Source organism: Mercenaria mercenaria, chromosome 13 (genome assembly GCF_021730395.1).
Source record: "Mercenaria mercenaria strain notata chromosome 13, MADL_Memer_1, whole genome shotgun sequence".
In the NCBI taxonomy this organism is placed as follows: Eukaryota; Metazoa; Mollusca; class Bivalvia; order Venerida; family Veneridae; genus Mercenaria; species Mercenaria mercenaria.
In genome coordinates this window covers 61,340,784-61,364,038 of record NC_069373.1, presented here as the reverse complement: position 1 = coordinate 61,364,038, position 23,255 = coordinate 61,340,784, and the positions used below count along the sequence as shown (strand labels likewise).

Genomic DNA, 23,255 nt, shown 5'->3' with positions numbered 1-23,255 from the left:
GTTAATTGATGCTTCCATTTGCAGGCGATACAGTAAAAACATTCAGATATTACTAAAATGAAACAAAGAAAGTCAGAAAAATAGGCTTATTCACTATACTACGGCATTAAATTTTCAATTAAAACAGGAACCAAAATAGACGGGTATTTACTTTCGCTACCGTAGCTCAATCAGATGTTTAGCAGCTGTGCCCGAGCAATGTTGGGCGGTTAAAACCGCCCCGGTCAATACTCCCTGAAGTGGTCAATACCGATCGATTGGTCAATACTGGTCAATTAGTCAATACTGGCTGTTAAGATATTTTGCAGAGTTTATGAACAATTTAAATAATGATTGTTATTTTTACTGGAATATAATTAAATGAAAATTGTTGTGAACAACTGGACCCTTTCATGGAAGTGGTTTAATTGTGTTTTGATAGCAACTGTCACATTGCCTAATTGACACCTTGTCTTACAATATACAAAAGATTATATATTGCAAACCTGCCTATCTAGTCACTAATTAGCAGCCATGATCAATCCCACTGTAATAATGAGGTGCTTGAACATGGTAACTTTATCCAAAAAAAAAAAAGTTATGCAATCAAAGTATTCAAATGACCAGTATTGACCACTATATTTGTTGATCAGGGATACTGTGTAGGACTAAAATTTGAATTGACCAGTACTGTCCATTTCAGTGAGTGTATTTTATAGTAATATTTTTTTTGATTAATTCAAAATAAAGGCTACTATAAGAAGATAAATTGAATTAGATAATTGATAACGTGAAGACAGCATTGAATAAACTAGTATTGACCACTGACCAGTCTAAGTATATTGTCCAGAACTGAGCCTGACCAGGACTGCCAAGGACCAAAACTGAATCGACCAGCATTGAGATCTAGGGAACTGATTCCAGTTCTCTAGCCACTGCCTGAAAATAAATAGACCGGCAACTTGAAAGGGATATAGAGCAAATCTCGCCAATATCACGTGGGAACTGAATGAGATCTCGTTTTACCGGTGTATGAAACAGACAGCAGAAGGATAAAAATTTGTGTCATGAAAAACTTTCTATTAGAACGTTTGTTTATAATGATAATGGTGTTTTTAGCTCACCTGAGCCAAAGGCTCATGGTGAGCTTTTGTGACCGCTCAATGTCTGTCGTGTGTCGTGCCTCTGTCAACATTTTCTCAAAAAATCTTCTTGAAAACCACTGGGCAGAATAACACAAAACTTCACAGTAATCATCCCTGGGTGGCCCCCTTTCAAAGTTGCTCAAAGAATTGAATTCCATTTAGAACTCTGGTTGCCATGGCAACTGAAAGGAAAAACTTTAAAAATCTTCTTAACCAAAACCACAGGGCTTAGGACTTTGATATCTGGTATGTAGCATCGTCTAGTGGTTCTCTACCAAGATTGTTCAAATTATCCCCCTAGGGTCAAATATGGCCCTCTACCAAATTGTTCAAATTGTCTCCTAGGTCAAATTGGCCCGCCCCGGGGTCCCAAGTTTTACATAGACATATAGGAAAAGTTTAAAAATCTTCTGTGAACAAAACAAGGGAAGGCCCCTGACCCTTGGGGGTCCCAAGTTTTACATAGACTTATATAGGAAAAGACTTTAAAAATCTTCTTGTCTGAAACCACTAGACCTAGGCTTTTGATATTTGTATGATGCATTGCCTAGTAGTCATCTACCAAAATTGTTCAACTTATGTCCCTGGGGTTAAAAGAGCCCCGCCCCGGGGTCACTTAGTTATTATATGAGTTATATAGGAAAAAATACTTAAAAAATTATCTGATCCTATTTCCAAGACTGTTTAATTATAATTACCTGATGACTCCAAGTAATATGATGTCACTTGACTGTGACCTTGACCTGCTGACCTACTTTCTTGTTTTTTAAGATACAGCCTTGAAATTTGGATGACATACACAGTTTTGCACACCGATCGTAAACTGACTTTCATTGACCATGAATGTGACCTACTGACTTTCTTAATATTTTAGCATCAATTTAACATTTGAAACATGTAACTCATATTACTCAGGTGAGCGTTCCATGGTCATCATGACCCTCTTGTTTTTATGCCCCCGAAGGGAGGCATATTAGTTTTCAACCGTCTGTTAGTTCGTTCGTTTGTTACAACATTAACTTTTTGCATGAAGGCACTTTACTCGCGAACCACTGCACCCAGGACCTTCAAACTTCACATGCTGATAGTACTTATTGAGTACACGACCCCTACTGACTTTGGGGTCACCAGGTCAAAGATCAAGGTCATCAGGTCAAAGGTCAAGACGCTGCGGGGGCATTTGTCACCATTAGTGACAGCTCTTGTTTAATGTTAGTAGTATTTTCTACACGAGGAAGGAATGAATAAATAATTGGAAGTCTTAGAAATCAACAGTTGTCGTTTGAAAATTGGACCAGATTCGGTTTTATTACGTGCCGGCCGTATCGCCACTGTAATACTTCAATAAGAATCTGTTGATTTGATCACGATTGATCAAGTCGGCAAATGCTTCAATAAGATAACGCGCTGACACGAGCTTAAGCTTATCTCCTGTTGCCATTTTGTGTATTTTATACTTCTTTAGTCCAACTAACAGGAGTTTAATACAGTGTTATAATTTTTGGATGGTGTTTGTCAGAGGGATGTCAACTATGAAATATCAGAAGTGTAGAATAAGCCATTAATATACTGATAATCAATGTAAAGAGATATTTTGTCATCTTCAGTCATGTTCTGTGGTCAGGTGTAGGAAAGTGGTATTTTCAATCTATAAATTAGATCAAGTGTTTGAAAACTGTTAAAATCATACTTAAACTCAAAGTCGCAGCTTGAAATTAAATGATTTACTTATGGTTTGCATAAATAAAGGTCAGTTGTTTCAGTCATTTCTTTTGACTTTGATTTTTAGCTCACCTGAGCACAAAGTGCTCAAGGTGAGCTTTTGTGATCACCCTGTGTCCGTCGTCTGTCGGCGTCCGGCGTCTGTCGGCGTCAACAATTTGACTTTTAACACTCTAGAGGTCACAATTTTGGCCCAATCTTAATGAAACTTGGTCGGAATGTTACCCTCAATAAAGTCTTGGAGGAATTCGATATTAGGTCATCTGGGATCAAAAACTAGGTCACCAGGTCAGATCAAAGGAAAAGCTTGTTAACACTCTTGAGGTCACAATTTTGGCCCAACCTTAATGAAACTTGGTCAGAATGTTACCCTCATTAAAATCTTGGACGAGTTCGATATTAGGTCATCTGGGGTCAAAAACTAGGTCACCAGGTCAAATCAAAGGAAAAGCTTGTTAACACTCTTGAGGTCACAATTTTGGCCCAATCTTAATGAAACTTGGTCAGAATGTTACCCTCAATAAAATCTTGGACGAGATCGATATTGGGTCATCTGTGGTCAAAAACTAGGCCACCAGGTCAAATTAAAGGAAAAGCTTGTTAACACTCTGGAGGTCACAATTTTGACTCAATCTTAATGAAACTTGGTCAGATTGTTAATCTCAATAAAATCTTGGACGAGTTTGATATTGGGTCATCTGGGATCAAAAACTAGGTCACCTGGTCAAACCAAAGGAAAAGCTTGTTAACACTCTAGAGGTCACAATTTTGGCCCAATCTTAATGAAACTTGGTCAGAATGTTACCCTCAATAAAATTTTGGACGAGTTTGATATTGGGTCATCTGGGGTCAAAAACTAGGTCACCAGGTCAAATCAAAGGAAAAGCTTGTTAACACTGTAGAGACCACATTTATGATAATATCTTCATGAAACCTTTTCAGAATGTTAACCTTGATGATCTTTAGGTCCAGTTTGAATCTGGGTCATGTAGGGTCAAAAACTAGGTCACCAGGTCAAATCAAAAGAAAAGTTAGTTAATACTCTAGAGGTCACATTTATGACCATATGTTAATAAAACTTGGTCAGAATGTTAATCTTGATGATCTTTAGGTCAAGATAAAATCTGGGTCAGATGTGGTCAAAAACTAGGTCACTTGGTCAAATCAGAGGAAAAGCTTGTTAGCACTCTAGAGGCCACATTTATGACTTTATTTCCATGAAACTTTGTCAGAATGTTAATCTTGGTGATCTTTAGGTCAAGTTCGAATCTGGGTCTTTGGGGGTCAAAAACTAGGTCACCGGGTCAAATCAAAGGAAAAGTTAGTTAGCACTTTAGAGGCCATATTTATGACTGTATCTTAATGAAACTTGGTCAGAATGTTAATTTTGATGATCTTTAGGCCAGCTTCAAATCTGTGTCAGATGGGGTCAAAACTAGGTCACCAGGTCAAATCAAAGGAAAAGCTCAAAAACTAGGTCACCGTGTCAAATCAAAGGAAAAGCTTGTTAACACTCTAGAGGCCATATTTATGACTATATCTTCATGAAACTTGGTCAGAATGTTAACCTTGATAATCTTTAGGTCAAGTTCGAATCTGGGTCATGTTGGGTCAAAAACTAGGTCACCAGGTCAAATCAAAGGAAAAGCTAGTTTACACCCTAGAGGCCACATTTATGACCATATCTTAATGAAACTTGGTCAGAATGTTAATCTTGATGATCTTTAGTCCAAAAGGTCAGGTGAGCGATACAGGGCCTTCATGGCCCTCTTGTTCTGAAAATGCCAAAAACTCAAAATTTACCTACCAACTCCAGATTTTAGCCCTGACTCAGATGAGATATATTGCCTTGTCAGAGAAAGAAACATTTATATTCATTACAAGTGAATATTTCCTACTCAGTCAATTTCAAATAAATCACAGTAACTGCTGTGCTAACATGTTAAAACCATGACCTTTTAGAAATGTAACCACCTGGATTTTAGCTCTGGTAGTAAAATTCTGTATGGTAAAAATGAGTTATATTAAAAAGTGAAAGTGGACTGTGACATTTATAGCAATTTTAAAGTTTTTTCTTAATCTAGCATACGTAGGTCAGAATAGATGTAGCAATATCAAGAAAATTACATACCTATTGCTTGAAGAATATATTTTTTTTTTTTCAATGAATAAATATTGATAGCTTTACAACCATTTACCATGAAACTTGCTTTAAAAATATCGTAAGATCATGAATCCTGAAATAAAAAAGTCCCAATTTGGGTGTTTTACGATGCCCCGGCCCCATTCCCAAAATAGTGGGAAAAAACACTGTACACTAGAATTTCAACTATCTTGTATTAGAATTTCAACTATCTTGTGACTAGTGTAAATCTACATAGGCCTGCTTACACTTATTGTTGTCATGTAATTGATCCAATGTCCAACTTTAATTGTACAGGTTCAGTAACATTAAAATTTGCATGGGACGTGTTTAGCATAACTATATAAATATATGGAGAGCTATCATACTAAGTATAGCACCAACATCAACATTGTAGGTGTAGGTGTCATAAAGGATAAGTTTAAATTTCAGGTTTTTTGTATAATTAATAATGGTCCTCTTGTTTAGATGAATGATACCAAATACAGCATGAATCTGTGTCATGAAAAGCCCCATTGTACAATATCCACTTACTGTTTAATGATGTATACATTTCTAGGAGAAATATTTTGTAAATGTTTATTTCTGGTATATTTCATGCAAGAGAATGCTGCCAATACGAAGTAAGATGTCATGCTACCATGGCAACATAAAACCTACTAATTAAATTAAGCACCTTTCTTGCAGTGTTTGTACCTAGAACATGTATGATAATTACTATGGGAAGCAAATGTAGTAGCATTTAGAACTTAGTAGTTATCAAGTAGATGACCTAGGGGGAAATTTAAACATTAAGGTTTTTTTTTCTTCTTATATTTCAAACTGTGTGAGTGTTGCATTACACACACTTTCAGTCTTCTTTGTTTCATAGGGAAATAAACAGAGCCATGTTAGAATTCTGTTTATGTTATATGGAAATGATTTCTAAATGAGCTGTTCTAAAAAAAAGATTTTTGTGTTGGGATATATTGGAAAAGTGACAAAAAGAGAGATATATATATTTGTGTGCCAAGTTAGGATAGCGCTGTAAAATGTCTTGTATCACTTTTCTTTTGTACATTGTATGTTACTGATTTTTAATACACACCTGTAGGGTAAGATATTAAGTTTTCGATGGTCAGGTTTATGACTGGATGATTGGTTTATTGTTTTCTTGACTCTTTCCATTAATTGACTGAGTAATACAGTAAAAATAAGTAATGATGTACTAAACTGTTGAAATTATACCTGAATATCATTTTAATAAAGTTATGTGCAAAATTGTAAAATCAAATATAGTTGTAGGTTATTTTTTCACTTACAGATGGCATCCTTGTTGCATGATGGAGATGGGGAGGGGGAGGAAGAAAGCGAGTCATATGACAGTGGGGAGCATTCCGGCTACCTCATAAGCAACATGGAACAGTTTCGGGTTGACAGTGGCTTTACTGACATCACTATAGAGGTCGAAGGTCAAAAGTTTGCATGTCACAAAGTCATACTTGCTGCTGGATCACCATATTTTAGGTATGAAAGACTACTGTTTTCAATGAAAAAAAAACTGTAATGTAGAATAACACATTGGTAAGTAAAAAGAAATCAATCAATACAAAAAATCAAACAGATTTAGTAATTACTATGCTTTAAAAGTTCTTCTATTACTTAATTATTTGACATGAATTTCACACTGTTCAGTTCTATAATGGTTACCTTCTGTGTGGATGTTGTTCAAATACTAATCTGTTCTTTGCAAATAACTTGCTCCTTTCCCATTTGAATCAAGTATACTGTCTTTGACAGATCATTACATGGAGAATAATTGTCTTTGCCTTTGGGTAGGGACATAATTTCTAGATTAGTGGTACAAATGAGCCGCGCCATGAGAAAACCAACATAGTGGGTTTGCGACCAGCATGGATCCAGACCAGCCTGCGCATCCGCGCAGTCTGGTCAGGATCCATGCTGTTCGCTATTAGTTTCTCTAATTCCATTAGGCTTTGAAAGCGAACAGCATGGATCCTGACCAGACTGCGCGGATGCGCAGGCTGGTCTGGATCCATGCTGGTCGCAAACCCACTATGTTGGTTTTCTCATGGCACGGCTCAAATATATTCTGCTCTTGTCATAATATAGTTATAGTTCAGACCTTTATGCCAAAAACTAGAGTATTTATATATATTGATATAAAAAAAAAATCTACTAATATTTTATAGGTCCATGTTTTCATCTGGTATGGAGGAATGTCATAAAAATGTGATCAAAATGCAACAGTTGGGCAGCGACGTGTTTGAACAGGTTTTAAAGTTTATATACACTGGGAAGGTCAACATTACAGCCGTCATTGTGGAAGATCTGTTTGCCCAAGCACACATATTTCAGATACAAACTCTTGTTGGACTGTGTGTGGATTTCTTCCAGAGAAGCATGAAGGAGCACAATTGTCTGTCAGCCTTGACACTTGCAGACATACATGCGCACAGACAGTTGTATTTGTATGCCAAAAACTTCTGCTGTAATCACTTTCAAAGCTTAGTGCATGACGAAGATTTGTACAAACTATCATGTGAGTGTATCACTGATTTGTTAAAAGATCGACATTTAAACTGCGAAAATGAGGAGCTGGTGTATGAAACAGCAATTAAGTGGTTAGAGTTTGATCTTTCAGCAAGAAAGAGCTATCGGTACAAGGTGCTTGACACCATCAAGTTTCCTATGTTGACTAAAACTTTTTTAATTGACACTGTGTCCAAGACGCAGCATGTTGTGAGCGATGACAGAGGGAAGGAGCTTCTGGATGATGGGATACTGTTTCATACGATACCTGCCCGACGCCATCAGTTACCTCTGTATCAGATCACTCCACGGCTCAATATGCCGTTCTCGGAAGTTGCAATATTGTTGGGTGGAAGACTTGCAGATGGTCTGAGCAATGATGTGGAATGTTACATTGCTGATACAAATGAATTCTTCAATCTTAAACAACTGCCATTTAAAAAGAGAAATGAATTTTCAGTCTGCACTATTGGTAATGACATTTATGTGTCTGGCGGACTGAGGAGTGCAGAGTTCTGGAAATACGATCCAGTTTTTGACACCTGGTTAAGAGGACCAAATTTGATTCATGCACGACGCAGACATGGTATGTCAGCTGTGGATGACCAGATTTTTGTGCTGGGAGGATTTGATGAGGACAACGTTCTCGCAACAGTGGAATATTGGGATATAGAATCAAACAGATGGGAGGAGGGAGGCAGCCTTAATCAGCCTGTTGAGAACATGGGGTATGTTGCGTATGGCAAAAATCTTTACCTGTTTGGAGGTAAGAATAATGATGAGGTGGTCACAAACTGTGTTCAGTGTTATGACACAGTTACAAAGTCATGCACCACTTTGGCCTGTGACTTGCCAGCTAATGACATGTGCCTTAGCGCTGTCGTGTTTAACAGTGATATTTATGTAGTTGGATTGGAAGGTGTGTTCAGATTTTCTCCAGATAGGGAACACTGGGATATCCTACCAGATATGAGTTGTGCTCGTGACTTCGTCAGTCTCGCTGTTCTTGATGAGAGACTTTACGCACTTGGTGGTCGTCGCAGAGGAGCTAAAGACAACTTGTACACAGAAGTCATTGAATGTTATGACCCAGAAATAAATATATGGCAGAAAGCTGGAACAATGCCAGTTCCGATGTATTCATATGGATGTGTGAGGATATTTCTGGGCAAAAATACAAGTGGGAGAGGGGACTTTTCTCAGTCAAGATGACTAGATAAACAATGTCAGGAGCTTTGGTCAGAACTTTCTGTACTGATGTAAGTGGTAGTTATGGTGAAATTTGGTTGAAGACTGATGTAACTAATGGTCTGTAATGGTAAAACTTTGTCTGCTTATGTGCTATAGCTCAGCTTGTCTTGAAGGAAAAAAAAACTGTGATAAACTTATAATGTGTACAGAAAATGCTGATTTATTAGGTATAAATTTACATGGTAAATTAAATTTTTATAGCAAACCTGCATGTGGCAATGTGAGGGTTGTGATGAGATGTCCCTTTTTAGTTATTTTAAAATCTTTAAGTTCTATTTTAACTAAGTTTTTCAAAGTTAAAAGCTGGTTATAAGATTGCCATTGTCTTTGGGTGGGTAGGCAGGCAGATGGGCAGATCTGTGGATGAATGTGTGGCATCAGGCTTTTCATTTCCTTTCAATAACTTGTTTGGGTTGAGATACTGAAATGAAAATTGGCCTATAGGTAGCTTAAATAGGACCAAGTTTGGGATTGCTTTTTGGATTGGTAGTCGTGGTCGCTGCTACTAAAAATAGAAGGTCTCCGTTAAAAGAGTTCAGTTTGGTTTGATGTATTGCTTTTAAAATTATCGTTTGTATACACATGTAGGTAGCTTATAGAAAAACCAAGGTTTGGATTGCATATATATATGGTCTGTTCGGTAAAGTTCAAAGTTAATGTTTACTTAATCTGCATACTTGGAAAATTCCACTGTGGGGCTATGGTCTAAGGCATTTCGCGGGCTTAGCGCAAAACAGTTGTAACTTATATGAAATAAAGAAGGAGTTACAACCGTTTTGCGCTAAGCCCACGAAAATTTTGTCAATTTACCTTTTTAGGCTGTAGACTATAGGAATGCCCTCTGTCCGTCCGTCTGTCAAAGGTCAAGGTCACTATTGAAGGTAGTAAAAATTGTTTCTTCTCTATAACTTTTTATATGCATGGATGAATTATCTTAATTCTACACACAACTGTTCCCCATGATGAGACAATTTGTCAACACATGATCTATGCTTGTTGATTAAAGGTCAAAGTCACTGTTTAAGGTCAAGTAAAATTTTTTTTCTGCTCCATAACTTCTAATTGCATTGAAGAATTTTTAGCTCACCTGAGCACGAAGTGCTCAAGGTGAGCTTTTGTGATCGCCCTGTGTCCGTCGTCCGTCGTCAACAATTTGACTGTTAACACTGTAGAGGTCACAAGTTTGGCCTAATCTTAATGAAACTTGGTCAGAATGTTACTCTCATAAAAAATCTTGGACAAGTTCAATATTGGGTTATCTGGGGTCAAAAACTAGGTCACCAGATCAAATCAAAGGAAAAGCTTGTTAACACTCTAGAGGTCACAATTTTGGCCCAATCTTAATGAAACTTGGTCAGAATGTTACCCTCAATAAAATCTTGGATGAGTTTGATACTGGGTCATCTGGGTCAAAAACTAGGTCACCAGGTCAAATCAAAGGAAAAGCTTGTTAACACTCTAGAGGTCCGTTTTTGGCCCAATTTTAATGAAACTTGGCCAGAATGTTACCCTCAATAAAATCTTCGATGATTTTGATATTGGGTCATCAGGGGTCAAAAACTAGGTCACCAGGTCAAATTGAAGGAAAAGCTTGATAACACTCTAGAGGTCACATTTTTGGCCCAGTCTTAATGAAACTTGGTCAGAATGTTACTGTTAGTAAAATCTGGGACGATTTCGATATTGGGTCATCCAGGGTAAAAAACTAGGTCACCAGGTCAAATCAAAGGAAAAGCTTGTTAACACTGTAGAGGCCAGATTTATGACTATGTCTTCATGAAACTTGGTCAGAATGTTAATCTTGATGATCTCAAGGTCCATTTTGAATCTGGGTCATGTAGGATTAAAAACTAGGTCACCAGGTCAAATGAAAGGAAAAGCTGGTTAACACTGTAGAGGCCACATTTATGACCATATCTTAATGAAACTTGGTCAGAATGTTAATCTTGATGATCTATAAGTCAAGTTCAGATCTGGGTCAGGTGGGTTAAAAAACTAGGTCACCAGGTCAAATCAAAGGAAAAGCTTGTTAACACTGTAGAGGCCAGATTTATGACTATGTCTTCATGAAACTTGGTCAGAATATTAATCTTGATGATCTCAAGGTCCATTTTGAATCTGGGTCATGTAGGGTTAAAAACAAGGTCACCAGGTCAAATGAAAGGAAAAGCTGGTTTACACTGTAGAGGTCACATTTATGACCATATCTTAATGAAACTTAGTCAGAATGTTAATCTTGATGATCTATAAGTCAAGTTCAGATCTGGGTCAGGTGGGTTAAAAAACTAGGTCACCAGGTCAAATTAAAGGAAAAGCTTGTTAACGCTCAAGGCCACATTTATGACTGTATCTTCACGAAACTTAGTCAGAATGTTAATCTTGGTGATCTTTAGGTCAAGTTTGAATCTGGGTCTTGTCTGGTAAAAAACTAGGTCACTGGGTCAAATCAAAGGAGAAGCTATTTAACACTTTAGAGGCCACATTTATGACCATGTCTCGATGAAACTTGGTCAGAATGTTAATCTTGATGATCTTTAGGTCAATAGTTCAGTTGAGCGATACAGGGCCTTCATGGCCCTCTTCTTTTGTGACCAGTATGGTCAAGGTCACCATTTCTAAAAATAGAAAATGTTCGAAAAACTTGGTTTTGGTGGAGATTTTCATTGTTGTTTTTTTATATTTGTAATTTGTGATAAGCAGTCTAGGGCTATTAAAGGTATTTTATTTGGTATTAGTTCTTGATTACATTTTAGAATGGATTTTTTTTTCAAAGCAGTTTTCATTAAACTTTGCGAGTCGTATGAATTAGCAATTTATGTCATTCTAAATGTATTAAGGAAAGTGTAGTTTACACAACTTAACAGTGTACATGTACTACATACATTTATGCAGCAATTTTTAGCTCACAGTGTGAGCTATTGTGATCTTCCTTCTTCCATCATGGCCCTTTTACTTTGTAGACATCAATACACGAATACATAATGGTCTCAAGATGTTGGACAAGTTTGAAATGGGCAAGATTGCTGGAATAACATCAGAGTTGCTTAAAATTGTTGTATTTCACATTCACTTTGTTGACACACAAGATGCTATATTTCTTCAAATTCTTGAGCACTTTCCATAAATGTATATAGCTGCTAGATCTCAGACAAACATGATAACGGGAAAGACTGTTACAATAACACCAGATTTATGACCCATGAATTTTTCAAAATAGCTAGGTTTCACTTTGTTGTCATGTTGTTTTATTTTTTCTAGAAGTATTTTATAGAAAATAAAACATTCATGCATTTACCCACTGTTATTCAGGTTCAGTCAGAAATACTTAAATGGCATAGCATAATTTTGTTCTTTTTAGTGTAAATTATTAGCTAACTTGTGATATGTTCTTTGTATGTGATTTGTGATAATTAAAATGTTCTTTGCTTAAATTGTTTGCTTTTTATTAACTGAGCCAAAAGGTGATTAGTTGACAAGCTTGGTACTGGATCATTTGAGTAAAACAGATAAACATACAGTCAGGAAAATGAAGACCTAAACTCGCCTCGGTAGCCTTGCGGAAGAGCGTCTGCTTCGAGTGTGGGAGGTCGTAGGTTCGATCCTCGGCCACGTCATACCAAAGACATAAAAAATGGTACCAGTAGCTTCCTCGCTTTGCGCTCCCCATTTGGAGGATAGTGCTAGGACTGGTCAGCCCGGTGTCAGTATGTGACTGGACGGGGTATCATGCCACATGTCTACGGCATAATATTCCAGTGAGGCAGCACTATAAAGTTGGGCATTGTGCTCACTGCTACAAGTAGACACCGTTGTTTATATGACTGAAAAATTGTTGAAAAAGACGTTAAACCCGAACACACACACTCTTGCAATAGCCACAGACTGTCACCATATTACCATTAGCCAACTAATTCCTATGAAATGGAAAGATCAACTTACTTTGGGCAACCAGTTACGAAAGAACTGTTTAGTATGAACAAACTGGATTAAAAAAACACTTCTTCCACTTTTGTACGTTTTAGTGTCCATTCTCTTTTCTGTCATGTAAGACTTCATGTTCAATCAAATTTTTGGAGCAGAAAAATACAATTCAATTTTACATGCCTGAAGGGATATATTATATGATGACACAGGTCATCCGTAGGTCTGTCTTATGCAAAAAAACTTTGTTTCCACTCGTTAACAAGAGGGTCATTGACCCTAAAGCGCTCACTTGTGTACAAGGCTTCAAGTGTGTTTGTAAAAGTACAGAGTTAGGAGGAGTTGTCGTTTGAAGTTGCTCAGGTGAGATTTTGTGATTGCTCGATGTCTGGCGTTTGTCGTCTGTCTGTCAACATTTAGCTTGTGTATGCGAAAGAGGCTGTATTTTTCAACTGATCTTCCAGAATTTTGTCAGAATGATAACCTTGATTAAATCTAGGCCAAGTTCAAAAATGGTCATCTGGGGTCAAAAACTAGGTCAAATCAAAGAAAAACCTTGTGTATGTGATACAGGGTGTATTTTTAATTGATCTTCATGAATTTTGGTCAGAATGGTTATCTTGAAATCTAGGCCAAGTTCGAAAATGGGTCATCTGGGATCAAAAACTAGGTCACTAGGTCAAATCAAAGAAAAATCTTGTGTATGCGTTAGAGGCTGTATTTTTCAACTGATCTTCATGAAATTTGATCAGAATGTTTGTTTGGATGAAATCAAGGTCGGGTTTGAATAGGGACAATCTGGGGTCAAAAACTAGGTCAACCAGTCAAATGAAAGAAAAACCTTGTGTACACAATAGGGGCTGCATTTTACACTGGATATTCAAAAGATTTAGTCAGAATGATTGCCTTGATGAAATCTAGGCCAAGTTCAAATATGGGTCATCTGGGGAAACATGATTACTCTGTTATGATGTGTTTCTCAGGTGAGCGACCTAAGGCCATCTTGTTTCTATTTTTAGCTCTGGCAGCCCCTATGTGCACCCAAGCGGAACCGTTTGAACAACTTTGGTAGAGGACCACCCAAGGAACATCATGGCCAAATTTCATCAAAATCCATTCATTGGTTTTGGAGGAGATGTCGTTTAAACACAAATGTTGACTACGGACAGATAACTTGACAGACGCACGCACAGCAGACACAGCATGATCACAATACCTCACCATGAGCACTTTGTGCTCAGGTGAGCTAAAAATGCTTCACCTATGCTACACTCTCAAGAAATGCATGACCCCTACCGATTTTGAGCTCAAAGGTCAAGGTCACAGTTACTGTTAATGTAATAACGGAAGGTCACTGTTACTGTTAATGTAATAACTGTTTCTGCTCAGTATTTGGAGAAATACGGTGCTCAATTTTTTCCAATGCACATTTCACTGTGGAAGACCCCAATCAGTGGGTCAAAGTTAAGGTCAAAGTGTCTGTTAATACAAAATATTTCCAATCCATATGTTGATAATGCCTTGCATTGACAATGCTTAAACTTTGCATGCACGTGGGCAGTAAGTCAAAATACCATTTTCACATAGTATGTTAATAATGCCTTGCCTTGACGATGCTTAAATTTTGCAGTCCTATGCACTTGGGCATTGGGTCAAAATACTTCCACTCAGCATGTTGATAATGCCTTGCCTTGATGACGCTCAAATTGTGCAGGCACATTGCAGATAGGCAGTGCAAGACCCAGTTAATTTTGAAGTCAGTGAGTCAAAAGGCCAAGGTAACAGTAACTGTTAATACAAAATTCATTTCCTCTCAGTATCTTAATATCTTGACCTATGATCTGCCATTGACCAAGGGCAATGCATGACCCCCATGAATTTTGAGGTCATAGGATCAAAAACCCAAATTACAGTGACCATTAGTACAAAGAATGTTTTAGAATCCCATTTTCTAAGATCCTCACAATGCCCATTGGTAGGGGATGAACCCTATTCATTTTCAGGTCTGTAGGTCAAATATCGATGTCACAGTAGCTGTTACTGCAAGTGCTGTACTTGAATATTCCACGTCTTAAGTGGAACAAGGGCCATAAATTGGCAAGACTTGCCGAAGTTATCACAACATTTTATTAGCTCACCTGTCACATAGTGACAAGGTGAGCTTTTGTGATCACGCAGCGTCCGTCGTCCGTCCGTCCGTCCGTAAACTTTTGCTTGTGACCACTCTAGAGGTCACATTCTTTTGTGGGATCTTTATGAAAGTTGGTCAGAATGTTCATCTTGATGATATCTAGGTCAAGGTCGAAACTGGGTCATGTGCCTTCAAAAACTAGGTCAGTAGGTCTAAAAATAGAAAAACCTTGTGACCTCTCTAGAGGCCATATATTTCACAAGATCTTCATGAAAATTGGTCAGAATGTTCATCTTGATGATATCTAGGTCAAGTTCGAAACTGGGTCACGTGCCATCAAAAACTAGGTCAGTAGGTCTAAAAATAGAAAAACCTTGTGACCTCTCTAGAGGCCATATATTTCAAAAGATCTTCATGAAAATTGATCAGAATGTTCACCTTGATGATATCTAGGTCAAGTTCGAAAGTGGGTCACGTGCCATCAAAAACGAGGTCAAATAATAGAAAAACCTTGTGACCTCTCTAGAAGCCATATTTTTCATGTGATCTGTATAAAAGTTGGTCTGAATGTTCATCTTGATGATATCTAGGTCAAGTTCGAAAGTGGGTCACGTTCCGTCAAAAACTAGGTCAGTAGGTCAAATAATAGAAAAACCTTGTGACCTCTCTAAAGGCCATATTTTTTATGGGATCTGTATGAAAGTTGGTCTGAATGTTCATCTTGGTGATATCTAGGTCAAGTTCGAAACAGGGTCATGTGTGGTCAAAAACTAGGTCAGTAGGTCTAAAAATAGACCTCTCTAGAGGCTATACATGTGAGTGGATCACCATAAAAATTGGTCAGAATGTTCATCTTGATGATATCTAGGTCAAGTTCGAAAGTGGGTCATGTGCCATCAAAAAGTAGGTCAGTAGGTCAAATAATGAAAAACGTTGTGACCTCTCTAGAGGCCATATTTTTCATGGGATCTGTATGAAAATTGGTCTGAATGTTATCTTGATGATATATAGGTCAGGTTTGAAACTGGGTCAGCTGCGGTCAAAAACTAGGTCAGTAGGTCTAAAATTAGAAAAATCTTTTGACCTCTCTAGAGACCATATTTTTCAATGGATCTTCATGAAAATTGGTCAGAACTTTTATCTTGATAATATCTAGGTCAAGTTCAAAACTGGGTCACATGAGCTCAAAAACTAGGTCACTAGGTCAAATAATAGAAAAAACGACATCATACTCAAAACTGGGTCATGTGGGAAGAGGTGAGCGATTCAGGACCATCATGGTCCTCTTGTTATGAATGTAGCTCTCTATATGCAAACTTTATATATCTATTCAGTAAAGTTAAAGACATTTAACAAGGATTTTATATATTTGAAGTAAACATCTAACAAGAGATCACAGAGTGATCTTGGCGCCCACCAAGTGCCATTTTTGAGTGTTCCAAATTTCAAGACTTACTGACTAGCTCAAGGTCAAATTTCATTTCCGTACACAACACTGTGCATGTGGTCCAAACTCGAAAGCTGTAGCTCGAGAAATGTGAAAGTAGGTCACTAGATCAATCTTAAGGTCAAAGTTTAATTCGGTACACAAAACTATGCAAGTGGTCCGAATTTGAAGGCTTAGCTTGAGAAATGTGTAAGTAGGTCACTAGGTCAAAATCAAGGGTCAAATTTCACTTCAGAACACAAATCTATGCATGTGGTCCAAATCTGAAGCCTGTACCTTCAAAAATGTGAAAGTAGGTCACTAGGTCAATGTCAAGGTCAAAGTTTGTTTCGGTACACAATCCTATGCAAGTGGTCTAAATTTAAGGCCTGTAGCTACAGAAATGTGAAAGTAGGTCACTAGGTCAATCTTAAGGTCAAAGTTCATTTCCGTACACAAAAATATGCATGTGGTCCAAATTTGAAGGCTGTAGCTTGAGAAATGTGAAAGTAGGTCACTAGGTCAAAATCAAGGTCAAATTTTATTTCAGAATACAGAACTATGCATGTGGTCCAAATTTGAAGCTTGTACCTTCAAAAATGTGAAAGTAGGTCACTAGGTCAATGTAAAGGTCAAAGTTTGTTTCGGTACATAAAACCATGCATGTGGTCCAAATTTGAAGGCTGTAGCTTGAGAAATGAGAAAGTAGGTCACTGGGTCAAAATCAAGGTCAAATTTAATTTCGGAACACAAAACTATGCATGTGGTCCAAATTTGAAGACTGTACCTTCAAAAATGTGAAAGTAGGTCACTAGGTCAAAATCAATGTCAAATTTCATTTTGAAACACGGAACTATGCATATGGTCCAAATTTGATACCTGTACCTTCAAAAATGTGAAAGTAGGTCACTAGGTCAAAATCAAGGTCAAAGTTTTTTCAAGTGCACAAAACTATGCATGTGGTCCAAATTTGAAGGTTGTAGCTACAGAAATGTGAAAGTAGGTCACTAGGTCAAAATCAAGGTCAACTCATGTCAAGGTTCATCTTGCCACTCAAAAATATACATGTGGTCCAAATTTGAATGTTGTAGTTATTGACAAGAAGATTTTAAAAGCTTTTCCCTATATAAGTCTATTTGAACCATGTGACCCACGGGGCGGGGCCATATTTGACCCTAGGGGGATAATTTGAACAAACTTGGTAGAGAACCACTAGATGATGCTACATTACAAGTATCAAAGCCCTAGGCTTTGTGGTTTGGACAAGAAGATTTTCAAAGTTTTTCCCTATATAAGTCTATGTAAACCATATGACCCCCAGGGCGGGGCCATATTTGACCCTAGGGGTATAATTTGAACGATCTTAGTTGAAGACCACTAGATGATGTCACATACAAAATATCAAAGCCCTAGGCCCTGTGGTTTTGGACAAGAGGTTTTTCAAAGCTTTTCCCTATATAAGTCTATATAAACCATGTGACCCCCAGGGCGGGGCCATATTTGACCCCAGAGAAATAATTTGAATCATCTTGGTAGAGGACCACTAGATAATGCTTCATACCAAATATCAAAGCCCTAGGCTCTGTGGTTTTGGACAAGAAGGTTTTCAAAGTTTTTCCCTATATAAATCTATGTAAATTATAGAAATAAACAAAGGGCCATAACTCACTCATAAATTGTTGAACCAGTCTGATTTTCCGGGGGACACAACTAGGGTACCAATACATCATTCTGACAAAGTTTGGTCAAAATCCCCCCAGTAGTTTCTGAGGAGATGCGATAACGAGAAATTGTTAACGGACGGACGGACGGACGGACGGAATGACGGACGGACGGACCACGGACGCAGAGTGATTTTAATAGCCCACCATCTGATGATGGTGGGCTAAAAAGCAAATATTTTGGTAAAAGTTGTCCATTGGATACCTTTAAATTTTATTATGGCAATGATAACACTTCAACCACATTTTTTAAGTCAAATAAGGGCAATAATTTTAAACAAGGGTTCTCTGACTGGCCTCAAAGTAGTTTTGATTAAGATGTCTTGTGTGAAGTTTCAATCTAATATATCTAGCTATTACTGAGATGCATCATGATTATTGCATGCAAAACTTTGACCAATTTTTCTAAGCAGAAAAAGGGACATTAATTTGAATTAAATTAAACCAAGAACTACCTAACTTGATTATTTCAGTAGTTTTGATTACTGGGAAGTATTATTTGAAGTTTCAATCCAATACATCGAAATGTTACTGAGAAACAGCTCCTTAGCAGCACATAAAACTATACTGAATTTTCTAGGTTTCAGTGGGCAGTAGAACATTCTGATTTTGAGGTCAAAGGCTATTATTATAAAACAAGAGGACCATGATGGTCCTGAATTGCTCACCTATCCCCACATGACCCAGTGTTGAACTGAGTATGACGTCGTTATTTCTATTATTTGACATAGTGACCTAGTTTTTGAGCATATGTGACCTAGATATCATCAAGATAAAAAATTCTGACCAGTTTTCATGAAGATCCATTGAAAACTATGACTTCTAGAGAGGTCACAAGGTTTTTCTATTATTTGACCGAATGACCTAGTTTTTGAAGGCACGTGACCCACTTTTAATCTTGACCTAGATATCATCAAGGTGAACATTCTCACCAATTTTCATGAAGATCTCGTGAAAAATATGGCCTCTAGAGAGGTCACAAGGTTTTTCTATTTTTCGACCTACTGACCTAGTTTTTGACCGCACATGACCCAGTTACGAATCTGACCTAGATATCATCAAGCTGAACATTCTCGCCAATTTTCATGAAGATCCATTGAGAAATATGCCCTCTAGAGACATCACAAGGTTTTTCTATTTTTAGACCTACTGACCTAGTTTTTGACCGCACATGACCCACTTTCAAACTTGACCTAAATATCATCAAGATGAACATTCTGACCAATTTTCATAAAGATCTTGTGAAATATATGGCCTCTAGAGAGGTCACAAGGTTTTTCTATTTTTAGACCTACTGACCTAGTTTTTGACCGCATGTGACCGTTTCGAACTTGACCTAGATATCATCAAGGTGAACATTCTGACCAATTTTCATGAAGACCCATTGAGAAATATGGCCTCTAGAGAGGTCACAAGGTTTTTCTTTTTTTAGACCTACTGACCTAGTTTTTGACCCCACATAACCCAGTTTTGAACTTGACCTAGATATCATCAAGGTGAACATTCTGATCAATTTTCATGAAGATCCATTGAGAAATATGGCCTCTGGAGAGGTCACAAGGTTTTTCTATTTTTTGACCTACTGACCTAGTTTTTGATCCCACGTGACCCAGTTTCGAACTTGACTTAGATATCATCAAGGTGAACATTCTGACCAATTTTCATGAAGATCTCATGAAAAATATGGCCTCTAGAGAGGTCACAAGGTTTTTCTATTTTTAGATCTACTGACATAGTTTTTGACTGCACGTGACCCAGTTTCGAACTTGACCTAGATATCATCAAGATGAACACTCTGACCAACTTTCATAAAGATCCCATGAAAAATGTGACCTCTTGAGTGGTCACAAGCAAAGGTTTATGCACGGACGACGGACGCCACGCGATCATAAAAGCTCACCTTGTCACTTTGTGACAGGTGAGCTAAACAAGAGGACCATGATGGTCCTGAATCGCTCACCTCTTCCCACATGACCCAGTTTTGAGTATGACGTCGTTTTTTCTATTATTTGACATAGTGACCTAGTTTTTGAGCTCATGTGACCCAGTTTTGAATTTGACCTAGATATTATCAAGATAAAAATTCTGACCAATTTTCATGAAGATCCATTGAAAAATATGGTCTCTAGAGAGGTCACAAGGTTTTACTATAATTTGACCTATTGACCTAATTTTCGAAGGTACGTGACCCTCTTTTGAACTGTACCTAGATATCATCAAGGTGAACATTCTCACTAATTTTCATGAAGATCTCATGAAAAATATGGCCTCTAGAGAGGTCACAAGGTTTTTCTATTTTTATACCTACTGGCCTAGTTTTTGAAGGCACATGACCCAGTTTCGACCTTGACCTAGATATCATCAAGATGAACATTCTGACCAACTTTCATAAAGATCCCACAAAAGAATGTGACCTCTAGAGTGGTCACAAGCAAAAGTTTACGGACGGACGACGGACGCTGCGTGATCACAAAAGCTCACCTTGTCACTATGTGACAGGTGAGCTAATAAAATGTTGTGATAACTTCGGCAAGTCTTGCCAATTTATGGCCCTTGTTCCACCTTGTTCCACCGCACGTGAACCAGTTTCGAAACTGACCTAGATATCATCAAGGTGAACATTCAGATCAATTTTCATGAAGAGCCATTGAAAAATATGGCCTCTAGAGAGGTCAAAGATTTTAATAATTTTAGACCTACTGACCTAGTTTTTGATCGCAGCTGACCCAGTTTCAAATTTAACCTAGATATCATCAAGATGAACATTCAGACCAACTTTCATACAGATCCCATGAAAAGTATGGCCTCTAGAGAGGTCACAAGGTTTTTTATTATCTGACCTATTGACCTAGTTTTTGATGGCACATGACCCAGTTTCAAACTTGACCTAGATATCACCAAGCTGAACATTCTGACCAATTTTTATGGAGATCCATTCACAAGTATGGCCTCTAGAGAGGTCACAAGGTTTTCTATTTTTAGACCTACTGACCTAGTTTTTGACCGCACATGACCCTGTTTCGAACTTGACCTAGATATCATCAAGATGAACATTCAGACCAATTTTCATACAGATCCCATGAAAAATATGGTCTTTAGAGAGGTCACAAGGTTTTTCTATTATTTGACCTACTGACCTAGTTTTTGATGGCACGTGACCCACTTTTGAACTTGACCTAGATATCATCAAGATGAACATTCAGACCAACTTTCATACAGATCCCATGAAAAATATGGCCTCTAGAGAGGTCACAAGGTTTTTCTATTATTTGACCTACTGACCTAGTTTTTGTAGCCACGTGACCCACTTTCAAACTTGACCTAGATATCATCAAGATGAACATTCTGACCAATTTTCATGAAGATCTCATGAAATATATGGCCTCTAGTGATGTCACAGGGTTTTTCTATTTTTAGACCTACTGACCTAGTTTTTGACGGCACGTGACCCAGTTTCGAACTTGACCTAGATATCATCAAGATGAACATTCAGATCAACTTTCATACAGATCCCATGAAAAGTATGGCCTCTAGAGAGGTCACAAGGTTTTTTATTATCTGACCTACTGACCTAGTTTTTGATGGCACATGACCCAATTTCAAACTTGACCTAGATATCACCAAGCTGAACATTCTGACCAATTTTTATGGAGATCCATTCACAAGTATGGCCTCTAGAGAGGCCACAAGGTTTTCTATTTTTAGACCTACTGACCTAGTTTTTGACCGCACATGACCCTGTTTCGAACTTGACCTAGATATCATCAAGATGAACATTCAGACCAATTTTCATACAGATCCCATGAAAAATATGGTCTTTAGAGAGGTCACAAGGTTTTTCTATTATTTGACCTACTGACCTAGTTTTTGATGGCACGTGACCCACTTTTGAACTTGACCTAGATATCATCAAGATGAACATTCAGACCAACTTTCATACAGATCCCATGAAAAATATGGCCTCTAGAGAGGTCACAAGGTTTTTCTATTATTTGACCTACTGACCTAGTTTTTGTAGCCACGTGACCCACTTTCAAACTTGACCTAGATATCATCAAGATGAACATTCTGACCAATTTTCATGAAGATCTCATGAAATATATGGCCTCTAGTGATGTCACAGGGTTTTTCTATTTTTAGACCTACTGACCTAGTTTTTGACGGCACGAGACCCAGTTTCGAACTTGACCTAGATATCATCAAGATGAACATTCAGACCAACTTTCATACAGATCCCATGAAAAATATGGCCTCTAGAGAGGTCACAAGGTTTTTCTATTATTTGACCTACTGACCTAGTTTTTGATGGCACTTGACCCACTTTTGAACCTGACCTATATATCATCAAGATGAACATCCTGACCAATTTTCATGAAGATTTGATGAAATATATGGCCTCTAGAGAGGTCACAAGGTTTTTCTATTTTTAGCCCTACTGACCTCGTTTTTGACAACACGTGACCCAGTTTCGAACTTGACCTAGATATCATCATGGTGAACATTCTGACCAATTTTCATGAAGATCTTGTGAAATATATGGCCTCTTAGAGAGGTCACAAGGTTTTTCTATTTTTAGACCTACTGACCTAGTTTTTGACGGCACGTGACCCAGTTTCCAACTTGACCTAGATATCATCAAGGTGAACATTCTGACCAATTTTCATGAAGATCTTGTGAAATATATGGCCTCTAAAGAGGTCACAAGGTTTTTCTATTTTTAGACCTACTGACCTAGTTTTTGACGGCACGTGACTCAGTTTCGAACTTGACCTAGATATCATCAAGATGAACATTCTGACCAATTTTCATGAAGATCTTGTGAAATATATGGCCTCTAGAGAGGTCACAAGGTTTTTTCTATTTTTAGACCTACTGACCTAGTTTTGACGGCACGTGACCCAGTTTCGAACTTGACCTAGATATCATCAAGATGAACATTCTGACCAACTTTCATAAAGATCCCATGAAAAATGTGACCTCTAGAGTGGTCACAAGCAAAAGTTTACGGACGCACGCACGCACGGACGGCGGACACCGCGCGATCACAAAAGCTCACCTTGTCACTTTGTGACAGGTGAGCTAAAAACCTTTCCAGTCAATATTTTGAGAATGTTTTGACCTCAACCCGCAAACTTGGCAGGCATATTGCCCATGGGCAGTACATGACCATATTGATTCCAAGATGAGTGGGACTTGGGTAACTGACCATTAGTTAAAACAGACCATTCACCATGTACCGCTCCCGATTTTGAAGTTTCTCAGTCCACGATTATGGTCATTAGTG

At 37.8% G+C, this 23,255-nt stretch overlaps 1 protein-coding gene across 1 annotated transcript in view; it reads left to right on the top strand.

Annotated features, from left to right (window-relative positions):
* Nucleotides 1–12,203, top strand: part of LOC123528576 (kelch-like protein 24) — a 28,610-nt gene extending 16,407 nt beyond the window's left edge. The window contains exons 2-3 of the mRNA XM_045308392.2: nt 6,293–6,495; nt 7,182–12,203. Coding sequence (XP_045164327.1) covers nt 6,293–6,495; nt 7,182–8,733 — 1,755 coding nt within the window. The 3' untranslated portion in view covers nt 8,734–12,203. The remainder of the gene's footprint in view (nt 1–6,292; nt 6,496–7,181) is intronic.
* Nucleotides 12,204–23,255: the final 11,052 nt, after the last annotated feature.